The sequence below is a fragment of the Oratosquilla oratoria genome, chromosome 11 (assembly GCF_046742065.1).
Source record: "Oratosquilla oratoria isolate Oo_2021 chromosome 11, ASM4674206v1, whole genome shotgun sequence".
Lineage (NCBI taxonomy): Eukaryota > Metazoa > Arthropoda > Malacostraca > Stomatopoda > Squillidae > Oratosquilla > Oratosquilla oratoria.
In genome coordinates, this window is record NC_134787.1 from 13,856,366 (window position 1) to 13,870,822 (window position 14,457).

Here is a 14,457-nt window from a genome sequence, read left to right on the forward strand (position 1 = left end):
TGCATTCTTTCAGTATCCAGTTTGCTATTTCATCTGGTCCATGCGATTTTCTGACATCAAGATTACTCAAGTGTGTTAATATTTCATTCTTTGTTACTTCTATTTCTTCCATAGGGGGGACTTTCTCTTTCCATTCGTTCTCTTCAGGTTGTATGTTCTCCCTTGTAAACACTGATTTAAAATGTTTGTTCATAATTTCCGCCATTTCCATTTCCTCAGTGTATTCAACTCCCTCTTGTCTTAATTTCTCCAAGTCTTGTTTGTTTTTCAGTTTATTGTTTACAAATCTGTAGAATAGTTTTGATTGATCTTTACACTTTTCTATGATATCTTTTTCATATTTTCTCTTTTCCTCTCTGCACGTTTGTACATATTCATTTCTATAACAGGTATATATTTTCCATTTTTCAGGTCTTCTGTCTTTTTTCCATCTGGTCCAGGCTTTGTCTCTTTTGTCTTTTAACTCCCTACAACTTTTGTTGTACCAGCATTTTACATATTCTTTTTCTTGTTTTTGTCTTGGGACATACTTTTCCACTCTTCCCAGTTTTCCTTTTGAAAGAATTCTCTTATTTTATCAAAGTTTGTTTTTTCATACATCATTCTTCCTTTTCTATATTGTTCATTTCTTTTCATATATTTTTCTTCATTAAGTTCCAGTTCAATCAATATGTGGTCACTTTTACTTATTGGTGTTTTATATTCAATTTTGTCCACTATTCTAGGTTCAGATGTAATTATTAGGTCTAGTCTCGATGGCTCTTCTTCATTTCTATACCTAGTGTTCTCCTGTATCCATTGTGTCATTGTATGGTCAGTAACCATTTCAAGTAGAGCGTTTCCCCATGAACCGTCTCCACCCTTTACTGTCATTTCTTCCCAGCAGATTTCTTTGCAATTAAAGTCGCCCATCATAACTATTCTTCCTCCCTCTTCCATTATCTTGTTTAATGTTATCTTTGTGTCCTCTAACATACTTTTATGTTCACTCTCTTCCCATGAGGCTGTTTTCGGGGGCACATAATTTATCACAAATTTTCTGCTCTTCTTATCTCTGTCTTCTACTTCCATCATTATCATCTCTACTGTATTCTTTCCATATGTGACACACTTCACGTTTATATCCTTCTTAGTCAGGAACATAACTCCACCCCCTTCCTTTTTCACTCTGTTTCTAATCCAATAATTATATGCATCATGTCCTACACTGTTGGGTGGTAGTGGACCTTTTAATTTTGTTTCTACAATTCCCATTATGTCTGGTTCTTTTTCTTTCAAATAATCATTCAGCTCATTCAATCCTGTTATTAATCCATCTATATTTGTGTAAGACACTCTTAGTTTTCTGCCACTTCCATTGTGTTCTCTGTTTCCCTTTTGTTTTTCTCTTGTATGTCGACTTTCTTTAGTTTCATATTCACTACTCTCCAATAGAATCTCTCTTTTTCTGACTCCGTTCTTATCTCGTTTTTTTCCTTAGCTTCAAGTCTTTTCTGCTTTTCTTCCTCTCTTTCCTCTTTATTCATTTCCCTTTTCATCCATACCTTTTTATATTGTTCACTTGTTGCTAGTTTCCCTGTTTTGGATAAGATATTCTCAGCCGTAGTTTGTGACCTGAATTTAATCTTAATTGGTCTGGTCTTGTCTGTACTATATTTCCCGAGCCTGAATTTCTCTTCGATTTGTTTCATTATTTCTGGTTCATCTTCCTGAACTAATTCTAGTAAATTTCCTACTTTTTCATTTTCCTCTTTGATTCTTGTGGTTCTATCTGGGTTATGTTTCTCTTCCATTCCTAATATAATTATACATTTCTTTCTGTCTGCTAAGTTTCTTACTATATTCTCCTTCTGTCTCATCACTTTAATAACTGAGTTTTCAGTTTGTTCATTCATTTGCTGTCTGATTATGTCAGTGAATGCAACTTTACTATTTTCTTGGATTTTTTTCCAACCCTCCTTGTTCTCCTTATTATTCTCCTTTAAGACTTTATTCTCTTCTTTTACTTCTTTTAACTGTTTTTTTAATTCTTCAATTTCCTTAGTTAAGTTTTTGTTCGCCTTCTCTAGTTCTTCCAATTTTTCAACCCTCCGTACAATGTTGTTAACATGACCGAACCTACGCTCCAAGTCCTCGATCATCTTATCGACCTTCTCTTCTAGTCTTGTCAGTCGGGGGGGGTTTGTGTCCCCCCCACCCTCTTTAAATCCCTGGAAAATATTCTCATCACTTTCTACTGTATTGCTCTTATCTATACTTCTAATCTTTACATTTTTATTAGACATTTCATCGTCGCTCAGCTGGTCGGGGGGCTGTTTGTTTACCTTTCGCCTGTCTGCCTGGGCCAAGTCCTCTCCTTCCTCATTTCCTTCCATTTCCCTCAGCAATCCCTCCCCTTCTCCTCTTTCCCTACTTTCCCACTACTCCACGAGCAATTTCCCCCCCACCCTGTAAATACAATAGGCACTTCTCTTTACGTTGGGATCCACGAAACTTCAATTTTCTTCAGAACGTCTTCTAAGCCGTCCGTTCGTTGAAGTGTGTGTGTGTGTGTGTATTTACCTAGTTGTATTTTGCGGGAAGGGGAGCTATGCTCGTGTTGTCCCGCCATTGTATCTCGCAGTGTCTAGTTTGACAACCAGCAATTGTTCCCCTCTTTTTATAACAAGCCAGTGTCACACAATTAGTTCTACACTAATACAACACGGACAACAGCTCAATATTTCTCTCGAGAAAGATCTAAAGGTAGGCCCAAGGACCACTGCTTGTGCTGTGGGCTTCCAGTCAGTGAATTCAAGACAATGGTTATTATACATATATACCCAAAAGACTTTTAGGAGGTGGCCAGGTCAAAACATGAGCCCACATCTATTCAGAGAAACTTTTGTCATCCCTCGCATCAGGATTCAAACCCAGACTTCCCAGTATTTTTGCACATTACTACTATTCTATGGAGTAACCACAATAGCCCAGTGAATACTATGTCAAACACATGAGCAGGTGGTCATGAGTTCAATTCCCTGGACTAAATGTGGGTTATGTCATGTTGGTTCCTGAAAGCCCTGGCTAGGCAGGGAAAAGACCCAACACCTACATACAAATACCCACCACCTTGCCACAACTGACAGGGCTTTGCCCCACTAGGAGTTTCTCACTTTCCACTGTGTGAGAGTGGGGATGGTGAGGTGAGTTTGTCCATTCCACCTTAGCTACTTGTGGATGAATGATCATTCATATCCCTATCACAATGTTCAGGTCAAAGGCAAGAGAGCAAGACAGCAACTCCACAGCAAAGCCCAACACTCAAAGCAGGTTTACCCCAACCACTTCATTACATGGTAACATCCTCTCACCCACTTGAAAAATATACAGAGCAGACAAGAACAAATCCCTTCAGACCTGATCATTTGGTCATTCACTCACAATGATTCTTCATTCATTCCTACCTTCTGCACACACTCCACCTTACTTGGCACACTTTCCCCCTGCATCTAATGGTCCCTTTCACTCCATCCATCCACCTCATTCTTGGTCTTCCCCTCAAGTTTCCTCCATCCATTACTCCTTTCCACATTCTTTCTACACTGGGGTCATGCAAACTCACTCTTCCCTTTCAATTTAATTTCATTCAATGTTAACATATCCATTTTTCTCATATTGCCTATCTCTTCCCTTTTACTCTCATCTGTACCATAACCATTACTAAAGTTCTGATTGGAATCCTCCCAGACCCTCATGCCTTGAGTTTTTATAGGAGAATACAGAGTGCAGGATCCTTAGTTGTCTCACTCCATCCCATTTAGTTGCCTTTTATGATAAAAACTGGCAGATTTTTTTCTCCCCACCTCAGGAAGACCTAATAGAGGCAGTCACAGAAGTAGTTAAGGGCAGGTTCAAGGGAACAACATAAAGGAGAGGCAGCAGTAGTTTAAAAGTATTATTATCAACCTATGAGTAGAGATTTTAAACTAATATAGATGAATGAAGTGTGGCTCTATTCCACAGGGCACCCAAAAACAGTCCCTAAAATATTTGCTGCATGTTACCATCCAGTCAATACTCCAGTATGAGGTATATAAACAAAAACAATGGAGGACTATCATTCAAAAGATAAAAACAAGTACTGTCAGTATTCAGAAAGACTAGACAAGTTGATAAGTTGCAACAAGCCATACTGATAGTAATGTTATAATCATTGAGGCTGCCAACATAGACAAGATTTTCACAGTTTCAATGAGAATAAAGATCATATATAGATGCAAAATCAGGTACAAAATTATGGCACAATTTCACTGAACTGGTATGTTACAAAAAATAAAAAGTACAGTACAAAATTTTCCACTAGTACAAATTACAACAAAATGAATTAATCATACCATGCTTCATGCTTTGATTGTTGGGGAGACATGGATTCCTGAAGAATATTAAAGTCGCCTTTCACTACATGGATGAAGATATAATGAAAACATCAGACCCTAAGCCATTCAAGATTGGAACATGCAGCAGTGGTATAGTCCCTACACAAAATAAAAGATACATGCAAGATCAAAAGAATACAAAAAATAGCAGCCCAAGTGATTCCCAGCCTTCCAGGTAAGTTGTACGAGGACAGACTAAAAGCACTCTAGCCCTGTCATTATTAAAGGATTGAAGATAAAGAGGGGACTTGATTGCAGTGTTCAGATCATTGACAGGGGTGGAAATCACAAGGTCATGAACACAAGTTAAAAAGCAACCACAAGTCTGAAGGATGTGAAAAATAAAACTGTCCATATGTATAAACTCATGGAATAGCCTAGGAGCTAATATAGCTCAAACTAAAACCATGCATGATTCTAAAATAAAGTACAATAGTTGGAGAGTAAGTGACTGAAGGATGCAAGGAAATACATTTTTCCATACAGATGCATAAATTCCCAAAATGGCCTAGATATAGAACAAGTTAGAACCATACAAAAAATGTTGGACTGCTGCACTGTGAATGAATTCAATTTCATAAGTTTATCACAATTGGTTAAACTCTTGCCATTTCATCTCTTCCCTTCCTTGCTTCAAACTTAAATCTGCATATTCTGAATTATGTTATTGCTTAAGGTATTGATTACCTTTCCAATAACTATACTCATACACTGGGGTCTTGCAATTTGACAGGACTAAGGCAGTTTTTGAGGTGTCAAAACATGATTTGCCAAAACATGAATCACCTTCATTTTAGTAGACAAACTAAAAAATTTGTGCTTTTTTGTGGTTTGAATGTCAACTTTGTGAGTTTAGGTGTTGAATTAAGGTTTGGGGATAAGAATTTATTGAGATCGAATCTGTGAATTGTTTAAACTGGCCCATCGAATTGTGTCAAATGCTCTATTGTGGGACCAAAAATAGATGCCTGTGAGGTGAACTCTGTAGTGAATCATTTTCCTATTTTTGGTCTTCAAACCCTATGTAACCTTGTTTAACCACACCAGCCACGCACATGTGACATAGCACTTTGCTTTCTCAGATCAAAACATCTTACCCAGCACTAACTCAGACAACAGGATATTGCTACACAAAGATGCCTAATGTCACCAGAGAAACCCATTGAACCCCCTTTATTATACATACATACATATACCAAAGGCTTTTTCCTCCTTACAAGGGAGATAGCCAAAAAACAAAGGCATAGAAACCATTCCCACCCATTCCATCCCCAATACACTCCACTTCCCTCCACTCTATACCCTCCCTCTCATCTTGGCACATCCTGGATGATGGGTCATCCCTTTATCTTGTCCACTGCCCTGGGTCAGAACCAGTGTCACAAGACATAGGACATCCACAGCAAGGCCGCTTCATTAAATCAGTGACACCCCCCCTCTCCGTCCCCTCATGCAGAAAAGGAGAAGATGGGGGAGAAATCCCTTCAGGCTGCGTCAAATTTTTCTCACACATACTACCTCACCCCCATCCCCCCCCACAGCTGAAGTTGATAGTGAGAGATCCTAAGCCCAGTCCAGCAACAGAGCATCAACCCCTCATGGCTTCTCTTGATGGAGATGAAGGGGTTGACAGGTTTTGAAAATTGGTAGTTCCACTGGTAGAAACAACTTTGCCAACTGTGTAGTTAATGAATGGAATAAACTTCCTGCACAGGTAGTGCAATGTAGTTCAGTTCAAAGCTTTAAGAATCATTTAGATAAACACCTAAGCAAGATGCTGTAATGATTATAATTTATTTTATTTTATTTTATCCTTTGTCTGTTTGATTTTCATTTACCGGTATTATTAGTTATATGTCAATTTATTATTATTTACTATTTTCCTGTTTGTTTATTATTTAACTATACCTATGCATTTATTTATGTATTTTATTTGTTATTTACATTATTATATATTTTTATTTATTATTTTATTATCATTATGATTTTTTTTTCCATCCGACCTAGATATGGACCAAAAGGTCTCCTGTCGGCGTGCTCCGCCTTTGTAATTCTTAGAATAACCATGAGCAAGTACCTATCAATGGTCCATCTACACAAAAGGAAGCCTATAAATACAATGAAGAGAATACAAGGAACACAACTCAAACTGACTCCCAGCCTAGCAGATAAACCATACAAAGAGAGATTAGATGCAATGGATCTGCTATCATTAACAGAGAAGGAAGAGATGACATGACTACAGTGTCCAGATCAAAGAAGGGAATACTGTAAATAAAAATGATAACAGAGCTATTGCTTTGGGATGAAAAGACATCATGAAATTAGGAGAATGATTTGAAACTGATTGTATGCCTAAAGGATATCAAGTAGCATGGATTTTCATACAGGTACATCAACTCATAAAACAGCCTAAAAAAGAGATGATAGATGGATGGGAGTGGGTGTGTGCCTTGACTAGCTACCTCACTTATATGGGAGAAACCCTTGGTATATAGACATATGATAGATGGAGTAAAAAAACAGGATCCCAGAAGTGTAACTCCTTTCCTATCACTATCAAGTAAATACATTTTCTTATAAGAAAGTTTAGCCTTGCTGTATTATCTCTGACCCAAGCAGTGTAATGGGGACAGTACAACCATTCGTCCTTGAGGTACTGACTTCAGAGGGATGGATGAACTAGTTTTATTTATGATATTGGCATGCTTTGACTTGGCCACCATGCTTTAAAGGAGGAAAGGGCCTTTGCTATATATATAGGCATTAACATAATTAGGTAATAGCACTATACAGCTATACTGTGATCTCCACACAATTAAAGATATAGATAACCCAAGGAATACAGAACAGCAATAAAATTCATTCTCAGATTATTAAATATACCATACAAGAAAAGATCAGATGCAGGTTGTAAGAGCCAGCTAAAGTGGGATGGATTGATGAAACTACATACCTTGCTTTCTGTAACCCTATCCTACGAGAAGTCAACAAGTCAAGGAGAATATCACAAAGTATAAAGAAACAATTTTCCACACAGATGCATCAACTCACAGAATACCTACAAGAAGACATCCCAATTTAAAACCATACATATATAAATTTAAACCAAGGTATGATAGAAATAAAAGAGACGGGACCCCATGAGCACAACTCCTTTCATGTATATTGCAGGTAATTACTAATGCAACAGTGAAAACTGTCCAAAATTTCTTTTTGCAAAGGCCCAAGAGAGGTCCCAAGAACTGTTGCTGAATACTGTGTTGTTGCAGGTTAGCCAGCAAAACTTACGACAATTACCATCATTCCACTTTGGCGTACACTGGAAACCAAGTATCAAGCATATATCAGCTACTCCATTCACCAACAGCTTTGCTCCAATTTTGAGCCGGTGGTCTTGCCACTATGACATCCAGAGAGGAAGAATAGATATTGGGCATCTTAACTACCATGTGAGACAGTTTCTATGAAACCAGCAGGAAAGAGGTGGAGAGCAGTAATGGGTTGTCTGCTTTCCTCATATGAAAAGTGTTAGGAAAATTGTGAAATTTAATAATGAGAAATCTTGGGCCTGCAGTACAGTTTCAGTGCTAGCTGATGATGGAGGTGAGGGTACAAACAAATGTTTGAAGTTAAGCATCTGGGAACACTATCTTCCCAACATCTGTCCCACAGGGGCACCATATACATGAACAGAAACTAATCACAGACTAAATGATGTGTAGCTCTGGTCCATAGGGGTGCCACCTATAGACCCTAAAGTATCAGCTGCATGCTACTGAGCAGATTTTACCCCACAATAACATGCAGTCAATACCCCAGGTGAGGAACACCCCAGAAGGATGAGATGGGTGGATGGGGTAGAAAGGGCACTGGGAAAGAGGGGGGATGTCAGTTGAGGAAGGCTGGGAGAAGACAGAAGATAGGGGTGAGTGGAGAATGGTTGTGTACGGATGATGCTGTGATGCATAGAAGGGGCTGGGAGGGGGAATGTGTTTGAATGATATTTGGACACTGCCTGAAGGGATTTTTCCCTGTCTTCTATTTTCCTGCATGAAGGGACAAAGAGGATGGGTCACTGATTAATGAAGTGGCCTTGCTGTGGAAGTGCTGTGTCTTGCTACACTGCTTCTGACCCAGGGCAGTGGGCGAGATGCAGGGATGATTCATCATCCAGGAGGGACCAAGAACAGAGGGAGACTGGGGTGGTGAATGGGAGTTGAGTATGTGGGGATGAAATGGGTAGGGGTGAATTTATGCCTTTCTAAGGGGGAAAAAACCCTTGGTATATGTATATATGTATCACTGGCTCACCCTAGCACAAGACTTTTAGAAGCACTTATACTTACCATGTACCATACAGAAATGGAACCATAATGCACAATGTATTAGACAACTCAACAATGCACATTCACAATGAACATGCAGTGATGTTCAAGCTTAAAAGTAGGAAGGGAAAATGCAATAACTAGTACGGTGTAAACATCATCCCCTGCAACTACTTTGAGTCTTACACTCACTCATTCATTTGGTTCTTGGACTTGAAGTCCCATCATCACATTTACCAAGCCTCACCACAGTCTGTGGTCTCCTGCTGCTGCTTGCCAACCATCAGTCTGAAGTGCTAGCACATGAATGCCTTTTCATGTTATCAATCCATCAATACCATGGCCTGCTAAAAAGCCAAATATTTTGTACCATACCATTCATAGTGATCTTTGGTATTCACTTGTTAGGTATTCTGGTGCAATGTCCAGCCCATTTTGACACCTCAAAAACAGACCTAACCCTGCTGAATTTTAAGACCCCAGAGTATCCGCTAACTCCCACTTACTGGCTATTTGTTCCTCTTGCCATATAACAAGGATTTCTAAAAAAATATATATTACATTTATAAGAACTTATGATAAGTGGAAATCTGCACCCAATTGTGGCTGTGTTGCAACTGTGTGAGACTTTCTATGTCACTGGCTTATAGTATTACAAGGGGAGCAGTCACTAGTTATTTATCTCTCCTTATATGAAAAAAAAAAAAAAAAATTGTACAGGTGAAGTTACAAGAGATCCTGAGTCTGGTCCTTAGACCGTGTCAGCACTTTTGGACTCCACTTCTGGATGGAGGTGAGTATATTGTGTTTTGAAGTTGGATGACAGGGACATGATTCCCTTTGACGTCTATCCTATACGATCACCACTTGCAGGTATCTGTCATTGGCCTCTTGAAAGAACTACTGAAAAAAGTTTTTCTGATAAACTGGAACTTCATACTGTTTAAGAGATTTAAACAGAATGATAGATTGGAATAAAATACAGCATTGAGCCAGAGCTATAATTTTAATATAAACCTTTCACTAAGATCATGTACTCTTTAAAATTCTGTTCTGGTAACTACTGGTACCATTAGCCTAGGTCATGGACAGATTTGAGCCAAAATAATATCTCAATCAATACACTAATTTTGATCTAAGTCTGGAAATCATATTTCTAATACTGCTGGAATTGAACACATATAATACCATTATATATAGGGAGAAGTGAGGGGAAAGGCCAAACTCTAGTTCCTTGATATTTACTTCCAAGAACAATGAAAATTCATCAATATTTATAATCTTGCATATTTGTATAGTATAGTTAAATCAATACCAAGATACTCTTGTTAAACAAAATTAAGGTGGTCTATATATAAAAATATATAATGATCATAATTTCACCTGGGAAACAAGACTGCCTCTGGAAGAGATAATCCAGGTTATGTGGGGTTATTGAGCATGGATTGGGGGAGGAGGGCTATTCCAATAACGAATACATCTCTTCCTTTACACAACATAATAATAAATACATTGAATTACTACTTACTTCTCTTGGCAGAATCCCTTCCAGAGGTAACTTGCGTTTCTTCATTTGTTGCCGCTGTTGCTGGCGGTGTTGCTGTCGTTCCATTTACTTTGGTTATGACTGGAGGCACTGGCTCAGTTACACTTGGCTCTTCCATTGCTACAAGTATATACAAACGCTGTCGATAAACTTTCTAAATTCACACAAGAACACTGCCACATACCACTTGTTATACTATCACTCAAAAATATCAACTGCTTCACTGACCCAAGTGGATAATTTCAACATTCAAGACCTCAAGTATGAAAATTACCAAACTGTTTACCTGTGAAGGGCTACAATTTCAAAGCCTGCCTTAGATATTAAATATTTGTTTCCAAACTTGGACAATTTCCTTAAACACATAATTAATTTGCATATCTGGGCAAATAATTCACACTTTACAAAACTGGGTCATTTAAATGTACAGATCAACCACATATCACTGTCGACCTTCAATTGCATTACTTCAGACACATATCTGGGAAACTTCACACCTTTAGCTTGTAAGTATACCATACACATTGTGCACCATTAATAGTCAATACGAGTCACTATAATCTTGAACCGCCAAGCTTATGTCAAGTACCCTTGAGGCTGCTCATAACATGTTGGTGGGATTCAATCATTCACTATGTACTTCTAGAGTATTCGTGCAAAAGATACGGATGAAACGCTTATATATGTGTTTAGTCTAAGAAATATATTGACACATCACTGAACCTAACAATATTAATGTAAATTACTCCTTACCTACTAACAGATCGGCTTGTTACCTAATGTTCCAGTGTTTTTCCGCCCCTACGATTCTTACATCTTTTAAAAAATTATCATATATGCGTCAAAGTATATCCTCTTTACAAAATATAAAATATCTACAGAGAAAAATGCATATATTTACTGTAGCAACACGAAAAACAACTTTGCGTGAACTTCTTTCGGATCTGTGGATTCAAATGGTGTGTTGTTATTGTTGATCCTCCCACTAACCCATCAGCTGGAGGGGGCGGGGCTCAAGCCAACTTTAATCTTGCGTTTTCTCTCGCTCACCCATTTTCTTTTGTTTAGTTTTCGCGCACTCAGGAAAGATAAGCCCATCTCAGTTAGCATTGTCTGCAAGTAATACGGGAATGCAAAAATAACATGAAAGGACAAGTAAAGTAATCATAGATGTAATAGCTTTCTCTGCCCAAAGGGTTGGCTGATAATGCTCGTACCAAACCTGAAAATAAACGTCAAAATCATTGTAGATTATAATCTTTTCATGTAATGTTCTTGACTTTGTATTCGCCATGGTCTCTAAAAGATATTGTATATACAAAAATAAATACAGATTGACAGATACAGTAAAGGTATATTGATTTCTCACAAAACTGTGTTCGGACACTGAAAAAATCGATCAATAGTCACGCAAAATAAATATTAATTTCTCATATGTCTTTCGCAGATGGCTGAATTTATTTGATTGAGGAAATACCGTCATCTATCTCAAATGAACACAATCAGATTAACCAGATACATGAGATAAAGTTAATCTATCATAAATCAGTTATGGTGATTTCAGTGGATATAGATATTCCATAATGATTTGATTGTATATTGCTGCTGGTGTCAAGCGGTTTTTATGAATTATACAAAAGAACAGCTATTTCGCGGCGTTTTACGATTAAAACTTTTGTTCTGGCTGCCTCCAGATTTCAGATGTGAAACTTTTCTGGTATAAGCTCATAGCCAGGGGTGGCTAGCCCCCAAGAAACATATGACTTTTCCCATTAGTGCTAACAAAAAAATCGAAAATAATGAGAACGATAACCAAACAATATGATATATTTTTGCCCTAAATACTAAACTTTGTATCATCATTCCTGTATAATAAAACTTAGTTCATTATCTACATGTTCATAGAAAATGTTCTTGTAGAAATATGCATAGAAAGAAAAATATAAGAACTAAAGCGCTTTCCCGACACCCACGTTTCAATGTCGGTGAAGTATGACACTGGGGTCAAGACAAAAAACGGTCGCCCTGGCGGAGTTCCTCCATCCCGTATCAAAAAACAAATACATCCTTCTCATTAAAATATGTGATTACACTGATCCTTGTTTATAAACATTAACAAACAAAACTATTTTTTCGTTCTCTCTCTGTGATTAATCTGTTAAAATTTGTACGTTTTCAGAATGCTTATAAAGGTGGGGTTCATGGTAGGTTTGGTACTATAGAAAGGGGTCGTACAGAAGAAGTTTGGGAAAGAATGCCATATATATCACAATCATATCTGGGCGAGGTAAGTTAACGACGGACATTCCCTTCCGTAGCAAATAAAACTTTTCCTTTTATTTTGACTTGGCCGTTTCATTCATCTCTGTGACAACCCCAGTCCCCAGAAGCAGAGATTCTGGCTGTGGTCGCCTCCAACGCGTACGCAATAGTCGACGTACCGGCTTCCAGGCCACAGACATCTCTTCAAGCCTTTACATATTGATCCACGCGCGTTTTAACGACATAGAGGGTTGGCTCGCCGCCTCTGGCTCTGATTGTGCATTCATAAACAACATTCATCGAATAACCAAATGTAGCAGTTCAGTGAGGGCTTCGTTCAGCTTAACGAAATGTTACTGGCGATACAGTAAATATACACATGGCTTTATTCTCCTTTTTAAGGGGATAGTCGGATCAGAGGATACAATCTGTTTTTACTACGTGGGAGGAAAAGAGGATATGCTTATACCCCTCTTTTCGCTCCATTTAGTCACCCTGTACGACACATTGGGAATAAGATAGTGGTATTTTTGTTCACTCCCTGACACAGGGTGTCCAAATGGTGGCCACATCATAATGCTATTGTACAAATGAGCTATCTTGCAAGAAAAGAGTTATGGTGACTTGAATACAGACTGCTTTTGGAATTTCCTTCACCTTAATGAAATAGTCTGCCACCAACAAGAATGAACATGTTCAATCTATACCACATCATTCTTGGTTTTTGTTCCAGTTGAAGTCAAGCAAATTTTTTTCACACCTGCAGGGATCCACCCATTCCTGGCTTGCTGTGTTTCTTTCTTTCTTTCTTTCATTCTTTCTTTCTTTCTTTCTTCCTATCTTTCTTTCTTTCTTCCTTTCTTTCTTTTTTTCTTTCTTCCTCTCTTTCTTTCTTTCTTTCCTTCCTTCTTTCTTTATTTCTTTCTCTCTTTCTTTCTTTTTCTTTCTTCTCTCCTTTCTTTCTTTCTTTCTTTCTTTCTTTCTTTCTTTCTTTCTTTCTTTCTTTCTTTCTTTCTCTCGTTCGTTCTTTCCTTCATTCTTTTTTCTTTTTCATTCTTTCTTCTCTTCTTTCTTTCTTTCCTTCCTTCTTTCTTTCTTTCCTTCTTCCCTTCTTTCTTTATTCCCTTCTTTCTTTCTTTCTTTCTTTCTTTCCTCCTTTCTTTCTTTTTCTTTCTTTTTTTCTCTCCTTTCTTTCTTTCTTCCTATCTTTCTTTCTTTCTTTCCTCCTTTCTTTCTTTTTCTTTCTTTTTCTCTCCTTTCTTTCTTTACTCCCTTCTTTCTTTTTTCTTTCTTTCATTAATTCTTTCTTTCTTTCTTTCTTTCTTTCCTTCTTTCTTTCTTTCTTTCTTTCTTACTTTCTTTCTTTTCTGTCTTCCTTCCCTTCTTTCTTTCTTTCTTTCTTTCTTTTTATTTCTTTGTCATCATAACCGTTTTTGTGAAAGACTCATTTTTATGCAATTTTGAACCTCATCGTCAATGGGATGATTTCAGTCTAAGGTCTAAACAAGATTAGGTCAGTTCACTTCGGAGAGAAAACTAACATTATGGCGTTACGACGGCGTTAAGAAAGTCAATTGACACACCTTATGTGATCCACCGATTTTGCGCCCTGACATGGAACGGCCTAGAAGGCGCTTGGTCGTGATGTTGCATCGTCCGTAGTGAACGGACTTCTTGCTAACGTGTCACACACACACACACACACACACTTTCAACGAACGGACGGCTTGAAGAACGTTCTGAAGAAAAGTGCAGATTGTGGATCCCAACGCAAAGAGAAGTGCCTTTTTGTATTTGCAGGGTGGGGGGAAATTGCTCGTGGGGTAGTGGGAAAGTAAGGAAAGAGGAGAGGGGAAGGGATTGCTGGGGAAATGGAAGGTAATGAGGAGGTGGAGGACTTGGC

General features: G+C 38.0%; 1 protein-coding gene across 4 annotated transcripts in view; it reads right to left on the reverse strand.

The window, feature by feature from the left end:
- The window catches only part of LOC143029602 (uncharacterized), a 108,657-nt gene that overhangs the window by 66,412 nt on the left and 27,788 nt on the right, over window positions 1-14,457 (reverse strand). The window contains exons 1-2 of one of the 4 annotated variants that reach the window (XM_076192326.1): window positions 11,194-11,270; window positions 10,275-10,412 (exon numbers count right to left, since the gene is read on the reverse strand). In XM_076192326.1, coding sequence (XP_076048441.1) covers window positions 10,275-10,410 — 136 coding nt within the window. In that variant the 5' untranslated portion in view covers window positions 10,411-10,412; window positions 11,194-11,270. The other 3 variants (XM_076192325.1, XM_076192328.1, XM_076192327.1) reach the window with 3 other exon arrangements.